This window comes from Chiloscyllium punctatum, chromosome 22 (genome assembly GCF_047496795.1).
Source record: "Chiloscyllium punctatum isolate Juve2018m chromosome 22, sChiPun1.3, whole genome shotgun sequence".
Taxonomy (NCBI): domain Eukaryota; kingdom Metazoa; phylum Chordata; class Chondrichthyes; order Orectolobiformes; family Hemiscylliidae; genus Chiloscyllium; species Chiloscyllium punctatum.
Genome location: NC_092760.1, coordinates 12,441,993 through 12,467,221, shown reverse-complemented (window position 1 = coordinate 12,467,221; position 25,229 = coordinate 12,441,993). Strand labels below are relative to the sequence as shown.

The 25,229-nt window shown below is 48.5% G+C and overlaps 1 protein-coding gene across 3 annotated transcripts in view; it reads right to left on the bottom strand.

The window, feature by feature from the left end:
* The window catches only part of LOC140493403 (proline-rich protein 5-like), a 133,701-nt gene that overhangs the window by 14,719 nt on the left and 93,753 nt on the right, over nt 1–25,229 (bottom strand). For all 3 annotated transcript variants that reach the window (XM_072591800.1, XM_072591798.1, XM_072591799.1), the window contains exons 5-8: nt 24,998–25,055; nt 21,146–21,237; nt 13,279–13,419; nt 6,701–6,839 (exon numbers count right to left, since the gene is read on the bottom strand). In XM_072591800.1, the coding sequence (XP_072447901.1) occupies nt 6,701–6,839; nt 13,279–13,419; nt 21,146–21,237; nt 24,998–25,055 (430 nt within the window). The remainder of the gene's footprint in view (nt 1–6,700; nt 6,840–13,278; nt 13,420–21,145; nt 21,238–24,997; nt 25,056–25,229) is intronic.

The following is a 25,229-nucleotide window of genomic DNA, read 5'->3' as shown; positions in this document are numbered from 1 at the left end:
TTCCTGGAGAGTGAAGATACCATGATTGTGGGAGAGTGTGACGAGGGAGAGAGTATGACCAGGAGGAAGAGTGTGACTGCAAGGTAGAGTGACTAGGGGGAGAGAGTGACTAGGGGGAGAGTGTGACTGGGAGGAGACAGTGTGATCGGAGAAGAGTTTGACTGGGTGAAGAGTGAGACTGGGGACCATATAAAGCTACTGCACCTCCCACTTAACAAAATGCAGATCCCCAGAGCTTGACTTAGTGTGGACTCAACTCCCTCCACTCCTGGCCTTGAGGTGAAGCCCAGCATGATCTCATTTGGAAGGTTAGATTAGATTAGATTAGATTACTTACAGTGTGGAAACAGGCCCTTTGGCCCAACAAGTCCACACCGCCCCGCCGAAGCGCAACCCACCCATACCCCTAACCTAACACTATGGGCAATTTAGCATGGCCAATTCACCTGACCTGCACATCTTTGGACTGTGGGAGGAAACCGGAGCATCCGGGGGAAACCCACGCAGACACGGGGAGGACGTGCAAACTCCACACAGTCAGTCACCTGAGGTGGGAATTGAACCCGGGTCCCTGGCGCTGTGAGGCAGCAGTGCTAACCACTGTGCCACCGTGCCGCCCAGGTCTGTTATCCTGAACTGTTATTTCTCTATTTTTATAATTTATTGCTAGATTTTATATTTAAGAGTTACACAGTTTTGTTTTAATCTTTATAGAATAGCTCCCACAGATTTTATATCTGGAAATATGATTTTGCAACTCTAAGACATAAAATATAGCAGACATCAATTCAAGGCCATGAAGACTAAAGCAGCCTTGCTGATTGGGAATGGTCGAGAGGGGATGAGGGACAAACACAATCCTATCAATGGATTAAAGAATCATAACCTCATGCACCTGGATTTACAAGCTGGTCTATGGTTCTGGCAAGCAAATTATCGTTATCACTGGAAATGGAGCCAATAACTGATGCTGAGGGGTGAGCTGACAGAGGTAAATAAAATTGTGAGAGGCATGTATAGGGTGGGTAGTTGGAGTCTGTTTCCTAGAGTGGAAATGTTAACGCTAGGGGACACTGGTTCAAAGTGAGAGAGGTTAAGTTTAAAGGAGATGTGCGAGGTAGGTTTTTCACACAGTCGGTGGTAGGTGTCTAGAATGTGCTGCCAGGGGACATGGTCAAAGCAGATATGATAGCATTGTTGAAGCAGCATTGAGATAGATACATGAACCAACAGGAAATAGAGGGATACAGACCATGTACAGACAGATAGGATCAGGTTGGAATGGCATCATGGTCAGTGCAGACCTGTTGGGCCGAAGGGTCTGCTCCTGTGCTGTACTGTTCTTTATATTGAATGACAGTTGGCTTGACAGATTTGGTATCATTGTGTATGGTAAATGGGTCATTAAAAACCTGAAGACCAAAGGAAGAAGCTTAATTTAAAATAAACTAACACTTCTGGAACACAAAACTAGTCATTAGTAATGGTGATTATGAAGCTACATTGATTATCATAAAATCTATCCTGTTCACAAATACACTTCAGGGAAGGAAATGTGCCTTCCTTACTTGGTCTGGTCCACACGTGACTCCAGAACCATGGCAACTGCCCTTGGAAATAGCTTATTTCTAGGGTTATGAGAGATGGTGGGAATCCATACAGCTAAATTGTCTGGATTATTGGTTTACAGAGCAGTACCACCTAGTTACTGAATCCTGACACTGTGCCCCTGCCCCCCAGTTACTGAATCCTGACCCCACCCCCAGTTACTGAATCCTGACACTGTGACCCTGCCCCCCAGTTACTGAATCCTGACCCCACCCCCAGTTACTGAATCCTGACACTGTGACCCTGCCCCCCAGTTACTGAATCCTGACCCCACCCCCCGTTACTGAATCCTGACACTGTGACCCTGCCCCCCAGTTACTGAATCCTGACACTGTGACCCTGCCCCCCCGTTACTGAATCCTGACACTGTGACCCTGCCCCCCCGTTACTGAATCCTGACACTGTGACCACCCCCCGCAGTTACTGAATCCTGACACTGTGACCACCCCCCGCAGTTACTGAATCCTGACACTGTGACCCTGCCCCCCAGTTACTGAATCCTGACACTGTGATCCCCCCGTTACTGAATCCTGACACTGTGACCCTGCCCCCCCGTTACTGAATCCTGACACTGTGACCCTGCCCCCCAGTTACTGAATCCTGACACTGTGACCACCCCCCGCAGTTACTGAATCCTGACCCCACCCCCAGTTACTGAATCCTGACACTGTGACCCTGCCCCCCCGTTACTGAATCCTGACACTGTGACCCTGCCCCCCCGTTACTGAATCCTGACACTGTGACCCTGCCCCCCAGTTACTGAATCCTGACACTGTGACCACCCCCCGCAGTTACTGAATCCTGACCCCACCCCCAGTTACTGAATCCTGACACTGTGATCCCCCCGTTACTGAATCCTGACACTGTGACCCTGCCCCCCAGTTACTGAATCCTGACACTGTGACCCTGCCCCCCAGTTACTGAATCCTGACCCCACCCCCAGTTACTGAATCCTGACACTGTGACCCTGCCCCCCAGTTACTGAATCCTGACCCCACCCCCAGTTACTGAATCCTGACACTGTGACCCTGCCCCCCCGTTACTGAATCCTGACACTGTGACCCTGCCCCCCAGTTACTGAATCCTGACACTGTGACCCTGCCCCCCCGTTACTGAATCCTGACACTGTGACCCTGCCCCCCAGTTACTGAATCCTGACACTGTGACCCTGCCCCCCCGTTACTGAATCCTGACACTGTGACCACCCCCCGCAGTTACTGAATCCTGACCCCACCCCCAGTAACTGAATCCTGACACTGTGACCCCCCTCAGTTACTGAATCCTGACCCCACCCCCAGTTACTGAACCCTGACACTGTGACCCTGCCCCCCAGTTACTGAATCCTGACCCCACCCCCAGTTACTGAATCCTGACACTGTGACCCCCCTCAGTTACTGAATCCTGACCCCACCCCCAGTTACTGAATCCTGACACTGTGACCCTGCCCCCCAGTTACTGAATCCTGACACTGTGACCCCCCTCAGTTACTGAATCCTGACCCCACCCCCAGTTACTGAATCCTGACTCCACCCCCAGTTACTGAACCCTGACACTGTGACCCCCCCCAGTTACTGAACCCTGACACTGTGACCCCCCCCCAGTTACTGAATCCTGACCCCCTTCAGTTACTGAATCCTGACCCCAGCCCCCCAGTTACTGAATCCTGACACTGTGACCCCCCCCTGAGTTACTGAATCCTGACACTGTGACCCCCCCCAGTTACTGAATCCTGACCCCACCCCCAGTTACTGAATCCTGACTCCACCCCAGTTACTGAATCCTGACTCCACCCCCAGTTACTGAACCCTGACACTGTGACCCCCCCCCCAGTTACTGAACCCTGACACTGTGACCCCCCCCAGTTACTGAATCCTGACCCCCTTCAGTTACTAAATCCTGACCCCAGCCCCCCAGTTACTGAATCCTGACACTGTGACCCCCCCCTGAGTTACTGAATTCTGACCCTGCCCCCCCCAGTTACTGAATCCTGACCCTGTGACTCCCCCCCCCCCCAGTTACTGAACTGCGATCCCGCCCCCCCCAGTTACTGAATCCTGACACTGTGACCCCCCCAGTTACTGAATCCTGACCCCGGCCCCCCAGTTACTGAATCCTGACACTGTGACCCCTCCCCGAGTTACTGAATCCTGACCCTGCCCCCCCCCAGTTACTGAATCCTGACCCTGTGACTCCCCCCCCCCAGTTACTGAACTGCGATCCCGCCCCCCCCAGTTACTGAATCCTGACACTGTGACCCCCCCCCCATTACTGAATCCTGACCCCCCAGTTACTGAACTGAAAATGTGTTGCTGGAAAAGTGCAGCAGGTCAGGCAGCATCCAAGGAGCAGGAATGTTTCAGGCTCATGACCGAAACGTCGATTCTCCTGTTCCTTGGATGCTGCCTGACCTGTTGCACTTTTCCAGCAACACATTTTCAGCTCTGATCTCCAGCATCTGCAGTTCTCACTTTCCCCCCAGTTACTGAATCCTGACACTGTGATCCCCCAGTTACTGAATCCTGACACTGTGACCCCGCCCCCAGTTACTGAATCCTGACCCCACCCCCAGTTACTGAATCCTGACCCCACCCCCAGTTACTGAATCCTGACCCTGTGACCCCCCCAGTTACTGAATCCTGACCCTGCCCCCCCCAGTTACTGAATCCTGACCCTGTGACCCCCCCAGTTACTGAATCCTGACCCTGCCCCCCCCAGTTACTGAATCCTGACACTGTGACCCCCCCCAGTTACTGAATCCTGACCCCCCCAGTTACTGAATCCTGACCCTGTGACCCCCCCAGTTACTGAATCCTGACCCTGCCCCCCCCAGTTACTGAATCCTGACACTGTGACCCCCCCCAGTTACTGAATCCTGACCCCCCCAGTTACTGAATCCTGACCCTGTGACCCCCCCAGTTACTGAATCCTGACCCTGCCCCCCCCAGTTACTGAATCCTGACACTGTGACCCCCCCCAGTTACTGAATCCTGACCCCCCCAGTTACTGAATCCTGACACTGTGACCCCCCAGTTACTGAATCCTGACCCTGTGATCTTCCACCATTCCTAGCTAGTGGGTGAATGGGCTGCCATTTAAAGGTGGGCATTAGACATTGTGTGATGGTGCCATGTGAGAATCTCGTCCCTTGTGTCTTTGCTATGAGTCTTCCTGTTGTGACACTGATGTTCCTAATGCATTATAATCTACCACAAACTGTTTATTCCCATTCCCAATGTATGCAAATAGGACTGAGCGGCAAATTCTAAAGATGATCACAAATCTAAGCTCGTTTGACCTAGGAGTTTGTAGATCACATAATCTGTGGGCATAAGTTAGGAGATTCCTGCACAGGTATGGGGCAATTATTCTTTTTACTTACAGTCAACTGTATCGGGCTTAAATAGATGGATGAGATGAAGAGGGTAAATAAATTCTACAAGGCAATTTCTGGGCCTGGGGTTCACGATGTGCAATTGCCTCAAATTGAACTCTGTTACAGAGATGGGCAGTGCTTACACCTCATGCTACTATCCGTGTAATCAATTGTGGGGTGTGATTCTGAAATCTCAAGTATCACATCAGCTCCACAGAATCCAATCCTTGAGAATAGCCACAGCCAACGTGACTCTGAATGGATTCCGACAAACTCAAGCGCTTGAGAAGCCGGGGATAATCAATTTGATGGGTTGCAAAATGTTCCATAATGGCCAGAGGTATCTTTCTACAATTAGATTATTAAACAAACTGTGCAATATTTAATGAATGCGAATTACTAGTGTTATTCTTTACCTTCCCATTACAGTGACCCCCAACACTCACAGTTATATTCTCTTCACACGGTGTATAAGTCAAAGGATATTTTTAAGGTGGAGAGGGTTCAGAAAAGATTTACCATGATTTTACTGGGAATGGAAGATTTGAGGAGACACTGGAAAGGCTGGGATTATTTCATTGAAACACAGGAGGCTGACACATGACCCTTATAGAGGTTTATAAAACCATGGAGGGTATAGATAAGGTGACTGGCAGGTGCCTTTTTCCTGGGGTGAAGGATTTCAAGACTAGGGGACACTTATAAGGTGAGAGGGAAAAGATTTGAAAAAGACATGAGGGGCAACTTTGTTTTACAGAGAGTGGTTTGTGCGTGGAATGAACTGCCAGAGAAAGTGATGGATGCAGATACAGTCACACTGTTTAAAAGATGTTTAGATAAGTACATGAATAGGAAATGTTTGGAGGGGTATGGGCCAAGTGCAGGCAGGTGGGACTAGTTTAGTTTGGGATAATGGTCAGCATGGACTGGTTGGGCCGAAAGGTCTATTTCTGTGCTGTATGACCCTATGACTCTGTTATTTAGAACAGGTTTTGTAGTCTTCAAAGGCCAAGTTATATGTGGTAATGGAGATCATTTGAACTTTGTTATAAAATGGGTGACAGCAAGTTGACAGACCATTATATTGGTCCCCTGGCCAAAACCGTTGTGAATTAAAATGAGAGGAGACATAAAACAGACTATCAACTCATTTCCCCACTTTGCACCCAGCCAATCTGTGTATTAAATCAATGCTCAGGAGACTACTGGGTCAGCTGATAAATATCTTGTACTTAAAAAAATTCTCCAGCCACAATGATATAAACAAATCCCCGAGAAACAATAGTTTATGCTGGCAAAAGCCAGAGAGAATCATAGAATCCCTACAGTGCAGAAGCAGGCTATTCGGCCCATCAAGTGCATACTGACCCTCTGAAGGTCATCCCACCCAGACCCACTGTAACCCTGCATTTCCCATGGCTAATCTACCCAGCCTGCATCTCCCTGTACACTATGGCAATTTAGCATGGCCAATCCACCTCACCTGCACATATCTGGAGTGTGGGAAGAAACCCCAGAGCGAACCCATGCAGACATGAACAGAACATGCAAACTCCATGCAGACAGTTGCCCAAGGGTGGGATCAAACCCAGGTCCCTTGCACTGTGAGGCAGCATGCTAACCAATGAGCCACTGTGTCACCCTATGTGGCTGCAATTTGTCTCCCTCATCACTGCCCACTCCTCCCTCACCTACAAACAACAAATGGCATTGACTTACCAAGTATGTGCACTGTATTGACAGCTTTCCTGTCCCTGGAGAGCAGTCCATAGGTGCCCAGATAAGGGGAGACAACTAACTGCACCAGACGCTCCAGCTGGATGTATTCCTCACTTGGGCCTTTAGGCTCATGAGCTCCCTGGCGAAACAAAAAGCAACAGTAAAAGAAGACACTTTAAACTGTTAGCCATGAAACATCAAGAGGGCAATGGTATTTTCTGGGTTCTTTCGTGCTGTGGACGATGTACCTGAGAAGGTAGGCCTGACAGCCTGAATGTTTCCGACTGGCACTCTTCTCGTCCTGTCTGAGCAGGCCTGAACCAGGATCAAGAGTGAGATCAGGGCCTCAGTGTCGGATTGGAGCAGCTGGTGTGAAACCAGAATCCCTGGTTCAGAGATTATCGAATCCCTACAGTGTGGAAACGGGCCTTTTGGCCCAATAGGTCCACACTGACCCTACAAACAGTAACCCACCCAGACCTATTCCCCTACATTTAATTCCTAACTAATGCACCCAACCTACACCTCCCTGAACACTGTGGACAATTTAGCACACCTAATCTGCACACCTTTGGATTGTACCAGTGTTCTCCTTTGAAGTTCCACCCTTTTTAGAAACTGGAATTAAAATGACCCACAAACTTCCTGAAAAGGTACTCCTGATCTAAGACTTGAAATTGGCAGTGTCATTATAATTTGGCACATGATGTGTTTTCAATCACAGCTCTGGAAATAAAAAAGATTATCTCAAGCTCCTACATTAAGCAGCCACAGTGTGAATGGGTTCACTCAGTGAGTATGGCCGAGAAACTTAAGGCCCAATCTCAAAGATGCCTGTTAACACACTGAGCTATAGAGAACAGAAAGATCCCACATTCATTTCCAAACTGCGTGAGGATAATATCAGCACAGACAGAGACCAGGTGATAGGATAGACACTTTCACTAACTTTTAAAACAATTATTTAAACAGGAAAAAACCCACCTGGTTCACTAATGTCCTTTTTTACCTGGTCTGGCCTACGCATGACTCCAGACCCACAGCAATGCGGTTGACCGAGCTGCCCTCTGGCAATTAGGGATGGGCAATAAATGCAGGCCTGGCCAGTGGTGCCCACATCCCGTGAATGAATGAATAAAAATATTGAGTCACTTTATTTGTCAAATTACATCAGTACCCCTCTCAAATATCTGACCCTTCCTGGGAGCCTCAATAATAAATACCTCTCCCTCAAATCCTGTATGTCTCTCTCTGGCCCATTGACAGCAAATTAGAGAGGCTGTCTTGCAGCTTGCTGTCAATACTGGATTGCTGCTTCATGAGGAAGAGGGTCTGGGTTTGTGTACAAGGAGTAGGGCAAGTTGCTGTCACCCATCCTTACTGATTGTGGTCTTTTGGTCAGGAAGTTGAGGATCCAGTTGCTGGAGGGGGAGCAGAGTCCTAGGTCTCTGAGTTTGGAGATGAGTTTGGTTAGAATTATGGTTTTGAAGGCAGAGCTAAAGTCAATAAATAGGAGTCTAATGTAGGTTTCCTTGTTACCCAGGTATTCCAAGGATGAGTGTAAGGTCAGGGAGATGGTATCTGCCAAGGATTTGTAGTGACCATAGGTGAAATGTAGTGGATGAATGTAGGCCAGGAGACTGCAGTTGATGATAACCATGACTAAACTCTCAAAGCACTTCAAATTATGGATGTTAGAGCCACTGGATGGTAGTCATTGAGGCATGCTGCCTGATATTTCTTTGGCACTGGGATGATGGTGGTCTTCCTGAAGCAAGTGGGAACCTCACATCGTGGTAAGGAGAGGTTAAAGATGTCTGCAAATACTCCCGCTACCCGGTCCGCACAGGATCTGAGTGCACGGCCAGGGACTCCATGTGGACAAGTCGCTTTCCATGGGTTCACTCTCAAGAAGAAAGATCTAATGTCTCTGGTGGGGACTGTGGGTACTGGTGCACTGGAGGCTGTTGGGGCATGTGACATCATTTCACTGACCTTCTGTTCAAAATGAGCATACAATGCATTGAGCTCACCAATGGGAGGGATACATTGTTGTCCATGGTTCTACTCGACTTTGCTTTGTTGCCCGTTATATTGTGTAAGCATTACCACAGTCAAAGTGTGTTTGTGTGATTAGCCTGGGATGCTGGCTTAGTCTGGTCCTGTCTCTTGGCATCTCCAATGGCTTTGCGATGGTCATACCTAGATTACCTTTAATAAGACCTGGACTTCAATAGGGATTGGATCTTCCAGTTCATCCATAGTTCCCAGCGAATACAGGATCCAGGTTTGTGTTTATATTGGGATACAGGGTTTGTGTTTACAGTGGGATACAGGGTCTGTGTTTGTGTACAGTTAGTTACAGGATCTGTGTACAGTGGGATATAAGGTCTGTATTTACTGTGGGTTACAGGGTCTGTGTAAGATGTTTCATGCTAGTCTCTGGCTCAATCCTGATCAATATCTCGGGCACATTCTTTCTCTTCCTCTTGCTGATTCGACACTTCCTGCTCACTGGCAGCAGACCTTGAGATTGATGAGCTATCTTCTGTTTCACTTCAAAGCAGAGTCTAGTGGAATGATTCATGCCATAAGAAGTTCTGGCTTCTAAAGAAAATGTTATCAGATTATTAGCTTGTTTAGACTTTATTCAGCTACGTTAACCAGCAGGTTCTTGTGCTATCGGACAGATTGTGTATATTATGGCTGATAGTTGGAATGTGATCGATTGTGTTAACGAGTCCTGTTAAAATGTCAAGCTGCCTCAAGCAGCTCAGTTAATAGTATTTCTGCTGATGGTAATGGAATCTGGTAAATGACCAGAATCTTAACCCGAGTCTATTGTCTTGATCACATCACGGGTTACCTCAGATTACAACAGGATCTTGACCAGATGGGCTAATGGGCTGAGAAGTGGCAGATGGAGTTTAATTCAGATAAATGCGAGGTGTTGCATTTTGGGAAAGCAAATCTTAGCAGGACTTATACACTTAATGGTAAGGTCCTAGGGAGTGTTGCTGAACAAAGAGACCTTGGAGTGCAGGTTCATAGCTCCTTGAAAGTGGAGTCGCAGGTAGATAGGATAGTGAAGAAGGCATTTGGTATGCTTTTCTTTATTGGTCAGAGTATTGAGTACAGGAGTTGGGAGGTCATGTTGCGGCTGTACAGGACATTGGTTAGGCCACTGTTGGAATATTGCATGCAGTTCGGGTCTCCTTCTTATCGGAAAGGTGTTGTGAAACTTGAAAGGGTTCAGAAAAGATTTACATGGATGTTGCCAGAGATGGAGGATCTGAGCTATAGGGAGAGTCTGAACAGGCTGGGGCTGTTTTCCCTGGAGCGTCGGAGGCTGAGGGGTGACCTTATAGAGGTTTACAAAATCATGAGGGGCATGGATAGGATAAATAGACAAAGTCTTTTCCCTGGCATCGGGGAGTCCAGAACTAGAGGGCATAGGTTTAGGATGAGAGGGGAAAGATATAAAAAGAGACCTAAGGGGCAACTATTTCACACAGAGGGTGGTACATGTATGGAATGAGCTGCCAGAGGAAGTGGTGGAGGCTGGTACAATTGCAACATTTAAAAGGCATTTGGATGGGTATATGAATAGGAAGGGTTTGGAGGGATATGGGCCGGGTGCTGGAAGGTGGGACTAGATTGGGTTGGGATATCTGATCGGCATGGCCGGGTTGGACCGAAGAGTCTGTTTCCATGCTGTACATCTCTATGACTCTATGACATGCATTGTTTAAATCTCAACGGTACCTTTAAAATCAAAATAGTCCCGAGGGTGAGACTTACCTCTGATGTGAAGCTGCCTATTTAACTGGGGACCCTGCTATCAAATTCCTACAGAATAGTCTCCAACTTTAATACATCACAATACAATCCCTGAAGTGTGGAAGAAGACCATTCGGCCCATCCGGTCCACACTGACCCTTAAAAGGGACCTGATGGTGATCTTCTAATTTAAAGAGCTCTCAATCCCCCTTTGAATTGGAGGCCGATAATGAGAACCCATCCTACTCAGATTTGCCTCCCCCAGCGAGTAAAGACTCTGTTGATTGGCTTGTGCGCTGTGCCCTTGTAAAGTCACCAGACCACAGGGCTGCTCTCTCATGAGGGAGATGGCAGGTGGTGGTTTAACACCTCAGATGACAACGAGAGAAGGTGGCACCGTTAACAGTGGCCTCAGCTGGTGCAGGAATTGCGCCTGCGCTGTTGGCGTCTGTCTGCATTGCAAGCCAGCCCTCCATCCAACTGAGCTAACTGACCCTCTGACAGCAGTTTCAAATCCCACAGGGGCTGAGGTCACCACGAAGGACTGGCCTTCTCAACGTCTCCTCTTGCCTGAAGCACGGTGACCCTCAGGTTAAACCACTGCCAGTTGTCTCTCTCTTTCTCTCTGTGTACTGAGAGAACAGCATCATGGTTCTCTGGAAGTAGGTGACTTTACCTGGGCGTTTGTCATACCACAGGAAGGAATAGAACATAGAACATAGAAGAATACAGCGCAGTACAGGCCCTTTGGCCCTCGATGTTGCGCCGATCAAAGCCCACCGAACATACACTAGCCCACTATCCTCCATATGCCTATCCAATGCCCGTTTAAATGCCCATAAATGAGTCACACCTTCTACAGTTTTGCTCCATATTTCTTTGAGGCCAGTTCAGTCATGGGGAAACATGAAGTTGGGATCAGTGTTGGGTAGAATCTTCCTCCCACTGCACACAGACCACACGGACTGAAAGTGGCTGGAGCTGAATGAAGCAGACATGGTAAGGCAGGGATTCACGCACGGAAAACCAATAGAGTGGAAAACTGACTGCTGGCAGCTAACAACAGCAGAAATTTAGGAAGGAGTCGGGGAGGGTGAGAAGAAATCTTGACCCAGATGAATTAAGGTTTTTAAACTCTTTAGCCCTCACCCCAAACACCCATGCCCTCTGCCTAACATACTCTCCATGTCAGATACATACTCCCTGTGCCACCTCTACCAGCTCACATGAGGCTTCTTTATTAATGCTTGGCTGAGCTTCAAGATCCAGGACTTGATGAAGTCAGAAGTCACATGAGACCAGGTTATAGTCCAAGATGGACTATTACCTGTTGGTGAGTGACGTCTGACTTTGTCCAACCCAGTCCAATTCTAGCACCTCCACATCACAGTAATTGATGAGCTCAGCAGGCCTCTGTTTCCACAGGTAAAGATGGATTTTTTGTTTCCATTAATTAGTATAAGTTGATCTTTCTTTGAATTCTTCCTTTCCATTTCTCAAGTTTTGGATGAGATGAAGATTTGGAAAGTGACATGAAGCTTCTGTTACAATAGTTCAGTCTGATACATTGACAGAATTGAAAGAGCAGTGGTTTCTTTCGGGAAGATTTATGAATGGATGCTTCCTTCAAGTCATACAGTCATAGACCTATGTGACAAAACTGTGGCTTCAAGAGGAGTGTTTTGTTCTGGTTAATTTTAGAGAGAGATTGGAGGACAGGTATCGAGCAGTCTATGAGAGGATAAACACCTTGTGAGGTCTTGGGGGTTTTTTAAAGGTTGGAGCAATAGAAGCAGCCTGCCGTTCACAGATCAAGGACTTTTGTCAGCTTTCAGCAGTTACTGTTGGGTCTCAACGGGGATGGAAGCTGCAGTAAAGGTCTCCTGGATCCTACTCTCTCTGAATTTACACTTGACTTTTTATTCTCTCTCTCTCTGCTGCTGGGTTGCAAGGGGTATGTTTATGTGATGTTGGAACAGTTAATTATTAATAGTTACCGTATCTAATAGTCTGTCAGGTTTTCCAATCAAGTTGTTACTCTAAGGCCTTTTTCCTGTTGGTACTTTAACTATAACATTTCATTAAATTGTGTTTTGCTTAACATCGAGTAGTTTGATCAGTCGGATTGCACAGCAATTTAACAATAAAAACCTGTTAGGGTCTAGGCTACTTTCTTCATACATTTTGAAGTGATCTGGTCTGGTCTATAATACCTGACCATTCATACAATACGACTCACTGATTTTAAACTTCATACTGGGTGAGTTTGCATGGAGAATACAGGGATCCAACATGGGGAGGGGGTGTGTAGAAAACAGAACGGGGGAATGACTAATACCTTGAAAACTTTTTTTTTTGGAGCGCATTCATTTGGGGCATCTGTAAAGACAAAAGATACATTCATCCCAGACTATGGCTGCTGACTCCTCTGAGCGGCCCTGAACCATGTCTCCTCAGGAATCTGGAACAATTCCATGAAATCTGCGGGAGGATGGTGCATGAGGTCCACATTGAGTCGGGCCAGGTCGTGGGTACAGGATGTGGTCACACTATTTCTCACTGCTAACCCAGCCACCCCCTCACCAACACCCCCCACCCTCTCTCCGTGCTGATGACAATGTGGGGCCAGGCCCCGCCCCACAACCTACAAACCCCTCTGGCGCTGTCCACGTTCTGGCCTTGGACTTCAACCGCACCACCTCAGCTCGAAGCCCCTGAACAGACAACAGCCAGTTGGCCTGGTAGATGGTTATGCTCTAGCCTGCCCGAACTTGGGCCCATCGACGTCAGCCTCTCACCTGAAGCACTAGGAGCATTTGGGTGATGGATGGAGGCACACTGGTGTGAGGCTGGTGGAGCACCTGCTCCAGGTCTACCTTCAGTAGGACCAGATCGCGGAATCCAAGCAAGGCCATCTGACGGATTGTGAGCTCCTGCCCCTAATGAGAAAAACATCCAAGTTACCCCCTGCTGCTTTTCACAGGGCTGCTGTCTTCAGAACAAAGCTTTCAAGTCTTTTGGGGCCGGGAAATGACATGGCCAGTTTTGTTGTGCACAATTTCTTCGAAAAGAACAGGCTGCGCAGACGCAGGAACGTGATACGCGTTAAGAGTCATTACCAAGACAACAACTCCCATATAGAACAAGGAATTGGATTTTTCAAATGGTGGGAGGGAGGGTGACATGGTCAGTGGCTACATTAATGCACTCCACACAGAGTGGTGAGAGCATCAACAATTCTTATTGAGTCACAAACCCCTCTCCCTTCATCTTCCCCTTGCTAGCTGCTGTGCTATCAACGTGCAGCACTGATCCAGGTGACAGATCGATGGGTTTATTTAGAATTATTCCCATTACAAAGGGGCACGATTGACAAGAGAGAGCTGTCACAGAAGGGTCTGTGTGACAAGGACATGACAACAGGCAACCAAGTGACCCAGTCAGAACCTGTTAAGAAACGGTAATGTAGATAAGAGGGAGTGGTGGCCAAGTGCTATTACTGCTAGACTATTAATCCAGAGACCCAGCTCATATTCTGAGGTTCAAAACCCACTCTAGCAGATGGTGGAATTTGATTTCAATTTGAAAAAAACCTGGAATTAATAATCTACTGATGATCATGAAACCGTGTCAATTGGCAGGAAAACCCATCTGGGTCACTAATGTCCTTTAGGGAAGGAAACTGCCATCCTCACCTGGTCTGGCCTACATGTGACTCCAGACTCACAGTAACTGGGGTGACTCTCAAGTTCCCTCTGAAACGGCCCTAGCAATCCACTCAGTTCAAGTGAGCTAGGGACAGGCAATAAATAGGTACTGCGGGCAGCACGGTGGCTTAGTGGTTAGCACTGCTGCCTCACAGCACCAGAGTCCCAGGTTCAATCCCCAGGCTCGGGCACATTCTCCCCGTGTCTGCGTGGGTTTACTCCGGGTGCTCCGGTTTCCTCCCACAGTCCAAAGATGTGCAGGTTAGGGGGGATTGGCCATGCTAAATTGCCCATAGTGTTAGGTGCATTAGTCAGACAGAAATAGGCCTGGGTGGGTTACTCTGCAGAGGGTCAGACTTGTTGGGCTGAAGGGCCTGTTTCCACTCTGTAGGGAATCTAATCTAACCTAAATGCTGGCCAGCCAGTGATGCCCACATCCCATGGTGAATAAAAACAAATATGTAGCTGTGTGCTTCCTGCGCCACCAGGAAGACTCTTGAGTGTGACATGGAAGTGCAGCCATTAAAGGACAGGATGGATGATTTCTTGCAAACAGATTTCCAGGTGACAGTGCAGTCTCTGGCACGAGGTGATGTGCTGAAATCCAGATGCTTCTCCTGTCTTCAGGGTGGGATTTGTGGACATCTCCAAATACTTTGCATGCACCAGCAGGGATTAAATGCAGAACCAAGGACTGCCCCATGCAGGGAGGGAGAACACTGATCCACTTCAAACAGATTCATAGCTGTTTCCTTTCCCATATAACCGCTGTTCCAATAATCCTGTGCGCCTGAGCAGTAAAACCTTTTGCCAGCGTTGCCAAATACAGTGACCTTGGTTATTAAGGAACAGTCATATTTGAATGACTTGTCTCCATAGCGCTCCATAATTGTTATATGTGTGTGTGAGAGTGTGTTATGTGAGAGAGTGTATGTGAATTTATGTGTTTGTATCCTACTTCCATGTTCATTTGCGTGTGGCACTGAGAGTAATCCATACTCTCAGTGTGTGAGAGAGAGTGAATGTGCATCTGCGTGTGTGTGTACTTTTGTGTGTGTATGTCTGTAAGTGTGTGTTAGAGAGAGTTTATGTGAAAGTGTGTGTAAGTATGTGTGTGTGTGTGTGAAGGTGTGTGCACGTGCACACACGTGTATGTGTTTGTGTGAAAGTGTGCGCGTGAGTGTGAAACTGTGAACGTGTGCACGTATGTGAGTGTCCGTGTGAAAGTGTGTGCGTGTGTATCTGTTGAAAGTGTGTGCGCATATGTGTATGTGAGAGAGTGTTTGTGTGAAAGTGTGCACGCACGCGTGTGTGAGAGTATCTGTGAAAGTGGGTGCGTGCGTAATGAGAGCGTCTGTGTGAAAGTGTGTGTGCGTGTGTGTATATGTAGGTGAGTGCCTGTGAGCGCATGTGTGTTTCTGTGTGAAAGTGTGTGCATGCGTGAGTGTGTGAGAGAGAGAGAGTCTGTGTGAAAGGTGAAAATGTGTGTGTGTGAGAGAGAGAGAGAGAGAGAGAGAGAGAGAGTCTGCATATATGTGAGTGTGTGTCTGTGAGAGAGAGAGAGCCTGTCTGTGTATGTGTGTGTGTGTGTCTGTGAGGGAGAGAAAATGTTTGCGTATATGTGTGTGTGTTTGTGAGAGTGAGAGAGAGAGTGTCTGCGTATATGTGTGTGTGAGAAAGAGAGTGTTTGCATATGTGTGTGTGTCTGTGTGAGAGAGAGAGAGAGAGAAGTCTGCGTATATGTGTGTGTGTTTGTGAGAGTGAGAGAGAGAGAGTGTCTGCGTATATGTGTGTGTGTTTGTGAGAGAGAGAGAGAGAGTGTCTGCGTATATGTGTGTGTGTGTTTGTGAGAGTGAGAGAGAGAGAGTGTCTGCGTATATGTGTGTGTCTGTGAGAGAGAGTGTCTGCGTATATGTGTGTCTGTGTGAGAGAGTGTCTGTGTATATGTGTGTGTGTGAGAGAGTGTCTGTGTATATGTGTGTGTGTCTGTGAGAGTGAGAGAATGTCTGCGTATATGTGTGTGTCTGTGCGCGAGAGAGAGTTTCTATGTATATATGTGTGTGTCTGTGTGTGAGAGAGAGAGAGAGTGTCTGCATATATGTGTGTGTGTGTGTGTGTGTCTATGTGTGTGTCTGCGTATATGTGTGTGTCTGTGCGCGAGAGAGAGTGTCTATGTATATATGTGTGTGTCTGCGTGTCTGTGAGAGAGAGTGTCGGCGTGTTGTGTGTGTGTGAGAAAGAGAGTGTCTGCGTATATGCGTGTGTGTGTCTGTCTGTGTGTCTGCATGTGTGTGTGAGAGTGTCTGCGTATATGTGTGTGTCTGTCTGTGAGAGAGAGAGTGTCTGCATATATGCATGTCTGTCTGTGTGTGTGTCTGCGTGTGTGTGTGTCTGAGAGTGAGTGTCTGCGTATATGTGTGTGTGTTTGTGAAAGTGAGCGAGTGTGTCTGCATATATATGTGTGTGTGTCTGTGAGAGAGAGAAAGTATCTGTGTATCTGTGTGTGTCTGTCTGTGTGTATGTCTGTGTATGAGAGAGAGTGTCTGCGTATATATGTGTGTGTGTGTGTGTGTGTGTCTGTGAGAGTGATGTTTAGTGAGCTGGGCAAACACAGAAGTGATCATTAATTCTGTCAGTCATCACCAATAAATCTAGGCTATCAATTTTACTCCCTGTCTCCTCACCTTGAGAAGGCAGCATGGTGGCTCAGTGGTTAGCATTGCTGCCTCACAGCACCAGGGACCCAGGTTCAATTCCAGCCTTGGGTGACTTTGTGGGTTTCCTCCCACAAACATAAAGATGTGCAGGTTAGGTGTATTGGCCATGCTAAATTGCCCATAGTGTTAAGTGTATTAGTCAGGGGTAAATGTAGGGAAATTAGTCTGGGTGGGTTACTCTTCAGAGGGTCGGTGTGGACTTGTTGGGCCGAAAGGCCTGTTTCCACACTATAGGGAATCTAATCTAATCTAAAGGCAGTCACTCCTTGATGGGAGGCACAAGCTGATATTATCAAGCTCTCACTATCAGATGTGAACAATGGTGGGGGTTTTGTAACTGAGGGTTCGCCCCTGCTCACCTGGCACCTCCTCATGGCCTCTGCCAGCAGGTGCCCACCCTGGGGATATATGGTGGATCTCTCCCTCTGTTGCCATGGGCAGTAAGACCAAGAGTCATCTCCATTCAGCTGCCCCCAGCACTCTGGCCAGGATGGGCCTGAATCTGGACCTTCTCTCACAGATAAACCCATGGAGGAGCATCACTGAATCTGACTACATTTGTCATGTCATCAGTGTTGTATTGTGATGGTGCTGACTAGGTTTCTACAGGCCATGGGTGGAGCCAGACATGGGAAACTGTGGAAAAAGTGAGGACTGCAGATGCTGGAGACCAGAGTTGGAAAATGTGGTGCTGGAAAAATACAGCAGGTCAGGCAGCATCCGAGGAGCAGGAGAATCGACGTTTCGGGCATAAGCCCTTCTTCAGGAATGAGGCTGGTGTGCCAAGCGGGCTGAGATAAAAGGTAGGGGAGAGGGAATTTGGGGGAGGGGCGCTGGGAATACGATAGGTGGAAGGAGGTGAGGGTGAGGGTGATAGGCTGGAGAGGGTGTGCGGGGCGGAGAGGTCAGGAAGAAGATTGCAGGTCAAGAGGGCGGTGCTGAGTCCGAGAGTTGGGACTGAGATAAGGTGGGGGGACGGGAAATGAGGAAGCTGGAGAAATCTACATTCATCCCGTGTGGTTGGAGGGTTCCTAGGCGGAAGATGAGGCGCTCTTCCTCCAGGCGTCGTGTGGTCAGGGTCTGGCGATGGAGGAGGCCAAGGACCTGCATGTCCTTGGCGGAGTGGGAGGGGGAGTTAAAGTGTTGAGCCACGGGGTGGTTGGGTTGGTTGGTCCGGGTGTCCCAGAGGTGTTCCTTGAAACGTTCCACAAGTAGGCAGCCTGTCTCCCCAATATAGAGGAGGCCACATTGGGTGCAGCGGATGCAGTAAATGATGTGTGTGGAGGTGCAGGTGAATTTGCGACGGATATAGAAGTATCCCTTGGGGCCTTGGAGGGAGGTGAGGGGGAGGTGTGGGCGCAAGTTTTGCATTTCTTGCGGTTGCAGGGGAAGGTGCCGGGAGCGGAGGTTGGGTTGGTAGGGGGTGTGGACCTGACGAGGGAGTCACGGAGGGAGTGGTCTCTCCTGAATGCTGATAGGGGAGGGGAGGGAAACATATCCCTGGTCGTGGGATCTGTTTGGAGGTGGCGGAAATGACAGGGGATGATACGATGTATCCGGAGGTTGGTGGGATGTTAGGTGAGGACCTGTGGGGTTCTGTCCTGGTGGCGGTTGGAGGGGCGGAGGTGCGGGAAGTGGAGGAGATGCGGTGGAGAGCATCGTCGACCACGTCGGAGGGGAAATTGTGGTCCTTGAAGAAGGAGGCCATTTGGGTCGTTCGGTATTGGAATTAGTCCTCCTGAGAGCAGATGCAGCGGAGGCAAAGGAATTGGGAATATAGGATGGCGTTTTTACAGGGAGCAGGGTGGGAGGAGGCGTAGTCTAGGTAGCTGTGGGAGTCAGTCGGTTTATAGTAAACGTCTGTGTTGAGTTGGTTGTTCGAGATAGAAATGGAGAGGTCGAGGAAGGGGAGGGAGGAGTCTGAGACAGTCCAGGTAAATTTGAGGTCGGGGTGGAAGGAGTTGGTAAAGTAGATGAACTGTTCAACCTCCTCGTGGGAGCACGAGGTAGCGCCGATACAGTCATCGATGTAGCAGAGGAAAAGGTGGGGGGGTGGGGCCAGTGTAGCTGCGGAAGATGGACTGTTCCACATATCCTACGAAGAGGCAGGCATAGCTGGGGCCCATGCAGGTGCCCATGGCTACTCCTTTGGTTTGGAGGAAGTGGGAGGATTGGATAGAGAAGTTGTTCAGAGTGAGGACCAGTTCAGTTAGTCGAAGGAGGGTGTCAGTGGAAGGGTACTGGTTGGTACGGCGGGAAAAGAAGAAGCGGAGGGCTTTGAGTCCTTCGTGATGGGGGGGATGGAGGTGTATAGGGACTGGATGTCCATGGTGAAGATAAGGCGTTGGGGACCAGGGAACGAAAATCATGGAGGAGGTGGAGGGCGTGGGTGGTATCCTGAACATAGGTAGGAAATTCTTGGATTAAGGGGGACAGGACCGTGTCGAGGTATGCAGAGATGAGTTTGGTGGGGCATGGGATACTGTGGACAGTGTGACCATGATGCTCCTTTAACAAGGTTATGGTGTCCCTGGCTTCCTTTTTTTCAGGAGGTCACAAAATAAACACAGACTCCAAGAGGTCTGGGCTTGGAAGGGTTTTAGGGTCAGCTTGATTATAGCTAACAGATACTGCCTCAAGAAACAGGCTTTCAGGTTTTTAAAAAAAAATAAACATTTGTACAATGCAAGGGGAGTGGCCAGTTCTCCCAGCTCAGCTTTTCTCTGGTTTGAGGAGAAAGTGAGGACTGCAGATGCTGGAGATCAGAGCTGAAAATGTAATGCTGGAAAAACGCAGCAGGTCAGGCAGCATCCAAGGAGCAGGAGAATCGACGTTTCGGGCATCAGCCCTTCCTCATTCCTGAAGAAGGGCTCATGCCCGAAACGTCAATTCTCCTGCTCCTTGGATGCTGCCTGACCTGCTGCGCTTTTCCAGCAACACATTTTCAGCTTTTCTCTGGTCTGGTTTGGTTAGCGAGCAGGAGCATTGTGAAGCTGCTGGAGCCAGAGAAGGAGGTTCACGCTGGTACTCTCTCTCTCTGACAACAGACAGCAACAAAGACTAGTCCCGGGGATGAAGGCATTATCCCGCGAGGAGAGATCGAGTCAACCAGCTCCATATGCCCTGGAGGTTTGAAGAAAGAGGGAAGATCTAGTTGAAAGACACAAAGTTATTGATGGGGCTGTTAGGTCAATATTGAGATAATAACTCTTCTGGCTGGGGAATCCAGTACACGGGGGCATTAGGAAATCAGCCATCTGGGACCAAAATGGGGAAAGATTTCTTCAGTCAATCGCATGGGAACCTTTTTGGAACTCTTTACCACAGAATACTGTGGCTGCACAACCAATGAGAGCATTGTAAATGATAGGTCAGAAAATAAGCTGTGAAGGGGAGGTAACTGGATTAATGTCAGAACCAAATTGCTGGAAAAACTCAGCAGGCCTGGCAGCATCTGTGGAGAGAGAAAGCAGATTTTGGATAACATCTCAGGTCCAGTGACCCTTCTTCAGAACTGATGGTAACTAGAAAAAGGATTTTTTTTGTGTGTAGAGGATGGGGTTGGGGGGAGAGATTAACCGATAGGTGGAGAGAGAGCACAAAGGGGGAGAAAAACAGTTGGCCAGACAAAGGATTGGGTAAAGGCCAGTCTGGGGCAATGTTAGCAGCTGACAATGGGTCATGTGTAATAGCAGACCATGTGATGACAAGGCCTGCTTTTTTGGGGTTGGGGGTAAGGACATGACCTCAAGCCCTACAATTATTGAACTCAATATTAAGTCTTAGAATCCCTACAATGTGGGAACAGGCCCTTCGGCCCAACAAATCCACGCCAACCTTCCAAAGCGTAACCCACCCAGACCCAATCCCCTACCCTTTTATCCCATATTTACCCCTAACTAATGCACCTAATGAACACTATGGGCAATTTAGCATGGCCGGTTCACTTAACCCGCGTATCTTTGGACTGTGGGAGGAAACCCACACAGACACAGGGAGAATGCGCAGACTCCACACAGACAGTCACCCGAGGGTGGAATCGAACCTGGGTCCCTGGCATTGCAAGGCAGCAATGCTAACCACTGAGCCACTGTGCTGCAGTCCAGAAGGCTGGAACATTCCTGAGTGTAAAATGCGGTGTAGGATTTTCAGCACTGCACCAGCAAATCTGAACCATGGATACTAAGGATGCTGTTTTTGTAGAAAAGGTGTTAGATAATCTGGAATCAATCCTTCCTTACCTGCACAGGGTAAAATATGGCTTGTAACATGGGCAGGATTTCAGTGAAGAAATTATCCCAACTATTTGTCAAAGCTTCCAAAAGATTTTCACCTAAAAAGCAAAAAAACAAACATCTGGCAAAAGGCATCAATGGTGATTAGTGGGAAACATCACATGGCTAACGTTCATGTCAAGCAAGCTTCATCCCGGACTGGAGGATTTTAGCAGAGAGGAAACTATTGGGATTGTTTTCTTTGGGACAGGAGATCTAACTGAAGTGGAGAATATTATAAGGGTTGAGCAGTTATAATGCGGAGGTGTAGAGTTGGGGTCTGAAGTAGGTGGTTTAGATGGGGGTTTCAGGGGGATGGTTGTCACCTGGACAGTGGTGGAGATCTGGAGCTCACTGCCTGAACAGATGTTGGAGGCAGAAACCTTCAAATCACTGACCCAGTACTTGCCGTGCAGCGATCTACAAAGCTGTTGACCAAAGGTCGGAAAGCAGGAGAAGACTGGATGGCGACCAAATGGCCTCGCTCTGTGCTGAAGACGTCTGCAATTCGGTGGCACCTTGCTGTGTGTAAATTGGGCTGCACCGCTCTCTACTTTTCGGTGGCACCTGCACTCCACTTTGCGTACATCGTGCTGAGGGACATCCTGAGGCCGTGATGGGTGCAATGTCAGTGCAAGCTGTCCTTTCCTAACCTCAACCTCAGAGGAACACTTCCGACTCCAGCTCGACTGGTGTCACCACCGTTCCAATGGACTCTCTGGAACAAACAATTCCCACGGATCACGGGTTTTCTCCCCACAGGAGGGGATAGAACATGAGCCTTTCTGAAATTTCCACCTAATACATAATACAGAGACCAACAACTCATTCTGATAGGGTGGAAGTGATTGAGGCAGCTGTTACGAGGACTCTAATGTCATCCCAAATGCCTTGCGGTCATATTAAAATACCCACTCAGTATTTGACTAATGCAGCTGGTCACCAGAGGCTGGGAGTGAGAAAACGGTGGGATTCCTCCTGTCATTGCTGCTGGGAGTCAAACATTCAATCATAATGATCAGTTTGTCTGTTCGTAAACAGTGACCCTCGCGATCACAATGGTTAGAAGGGAGTTGGGCCATAACATTGGCGATAATCATCCAGCCCTAATCATCACAGCTGACCATGGACCGACTGTAAAGCAGCTCACCAACTCTGTGCTCACACAGCAAAGGCTGCAACTCTTCAGTTAGTTACAGCCCGCTCCCCGTGGTCTGACTCCAGCCCGAATCCTGCCTGTTGTCTTCCCTGTAAACTCCCTGATCGATGGAGCACCCTGAGATCCAGATGTTTGTCTATTCAGTGAGGGCTGGGCCAAGTTGCAAGATTTTGTGGCAGGATCCGGTGAGGCTTATCCCAACATCGGGAGCCATCTGGCTGGACACGTTGTGTTTTCACCAAGTGGGGGACGACCTTCCCGCTAGGCAGTGGTGAGATGCCGAAGAAAGGGGTTTTAAAAGCTTGCTAAATGTCACCACCTGCCTCATCAGCAAGCAGCCTCCTCTCCCACCAAACGGACTGAGGGAACGTACTGTCGAGTGTTCACCAGGTGCGAGTCAGAGCGGGCACCTGGAGGTTTCAGCTCGTCGCTGGATGCTCTGAGGAGACCCTGGGTTGCTCAGCATCTCCAGCCACCATCCATGAGCACCAGCCACGCGCACCCCTTGGCCACAGACCTTGGCATCTGACATCTGCCAACCCCTCATGACTATCGTAGTGCATCTCCGACCACTTGCAGCACACCTAGGAAGCATAGATACTCACTGCGGGGCTATCGACAGTGGACACTGAAAGGCTGTTGAAAGGACACTTTCTGCATGGGGACAGGCACCCAGTCCATGGACTGGACCAGGCTGCACCTCACTACTCTCTTCACTGAGTGCCTACTTGGATGATCCAGGGTTTACCATTGTGCCAACTAACATGGTCACAAAGCCTGATAGCTGCTCAGCAGTCCTCAGTGATAGGGGGTCAACAGTGCACTGTATGGTAGTGTGTCACGTTCCAGTAGCTCACACAGCACACACGCACGCACGCGCGCGCGCACACACACACACACACACACACACACGCACACACACACGGTGTGTATAGCCAGCAAGCAGCCATGCCTCAGTGTCTTCAGGGAGTGGTCCTCACTGAGGTCCATGGAGCTTACCCATCAGTGCTGTCACAGTGGGTCAGGGGCAGCCTCCCATTACCAGGTGATTGGCCACAGTCCGGCATCCAGTTGGGTTGAGGGGAAGAGTCTTTGATCAGGGTTCCATGCCTCTGCCATGGCTAATAGTCATGTTGCTCCCAAGAGGCCAGTCCGGGGATAGAGCTAATGCAGTCGGCGGGGGGGGTGGGGGGGGAGGCTAGGATGGAATGTACAGGCACCATTCAGGGGTCTGGTCACTTCTCCTCTGGGTAGGTCACTCAAGGTCAAAGTCAGTCCATTGAGTCCATCCACAGTTACTCAGTGGAAAGGGGAATTGGGGGGGGGGGGGGGGGTGGGGGGGGTGGGGGGGGCAGTGGTGGATATCCAAACAGGTTGTTCTGGGAATGGTGCTAAGGTATGGCTGGAACTGGATGTAAGGGACACCATAGGAATGGAATAGGGAGTTAACGAGACACGTTTGGTAAGGTATGGTGGAAAATCTCGCTGGGGCTCATGGTGAGAATCCCTCCAACACTACAAGCAGTTAGCTACAAAAATGGAACATTCACCCTATGCTTCTGGGCGGGGTTACTGGCTCATGTTACATTCAGTACGTATTCATCTCACCACCAATTTAAACATTGACTCAAAGAATATTAACCTTCCAAATGCTTACACTGAAGTCAATAAGCTCGGTGTTGAGGCGAATGCCCTGGAGATTTGGGCATATTTAGCAACACTACATGGTGTACAACAACGGCTAACTTCCATTCAGATGGTCAAAATAATGCTCCTGTGCTTGACTGTAACCTCATGTTGCCTCATATTAAATGAAGTACACATCGGTTTTCATTACAGAATCCAATTTTTCACACAATAAATTAAATTATCCAATTTGGATTAAGCAATGTGAGCAGCAGACCAAAATGGCACTTTAATGCTCAATTATTGGAATTATTTCTTGTTTATGAGTCCAGTGACTGAATTAAAAGGCTCAGACTGTGCTAAACTCTTGATCAATTCATGCAGTCCGAGAAATAGCCGTTAGCGGACAACGTGATGTGGAGGTGCTCAGTTGGACTGGGGTGGACAAGGTCAGAAGTAACACGACAGGAAGTTATAGTCCAACAGGTTTATTTAAAATCACCTAACACCAGGAGCAGCTCTCCAAAAGCATGTGATTCTAACTAAACCTGTTGGACCTGGTGTCGTGCGACTTCTAACATTAATGTCAGCCCCTAACGTTTTTTGTCAAAACTTTGTTCACGGGATGTGGGTATCGTTGGTAGACCAGAATTTATTACCCATTGCCGTGTGCCCTAAAGACGCTGCCTTCTTGAACAGCTTCAGTCCTAGGGCTGCAAGGACACTTGCTAGGAAAGGGAGTTTCAGGGTTTTGAACAGCAACCATGAAGAGACCTTGATACACTTCCAAATGAGGACAGGGTGTGACTTGAAGGTGACCTTTCAGGTGCTGGTGCCCCCCCATGCATCTACTAAGTGATAAGAGCTGTGAGTTTGAAAGATGCGGTTGAAGGAACCTCTGTAAGTTGCTGCAGTGCATCTCGTTAATGGTCCTCACTGCTGCTACTCTGTTGAGAGCAGGAGACGGTGAATGGAGTGCCAATCGAACAGGCTGCTTTGCCCTGGATGAGGCTTTTTACAGACTTCGTACCAACCTTCACAGACTCTCACTTTTTCTTCCATCAAGACCAAGCCTTTGGAAAGAAGATGGTTCTGCCAATAAGAAAAATGAAGAGAAATCTGATGAACGTCTTCTACCAGAAAAAAAGTTTTAAAAAAAATCACACAACACCAGGTTATAGTCCAACAGGAGTACGGGTGGTTAGCAAAGATGGTATTGCATGTCAGCTTGCACCTTTCTATAGTAGACTTTGTTTTAAACCATGA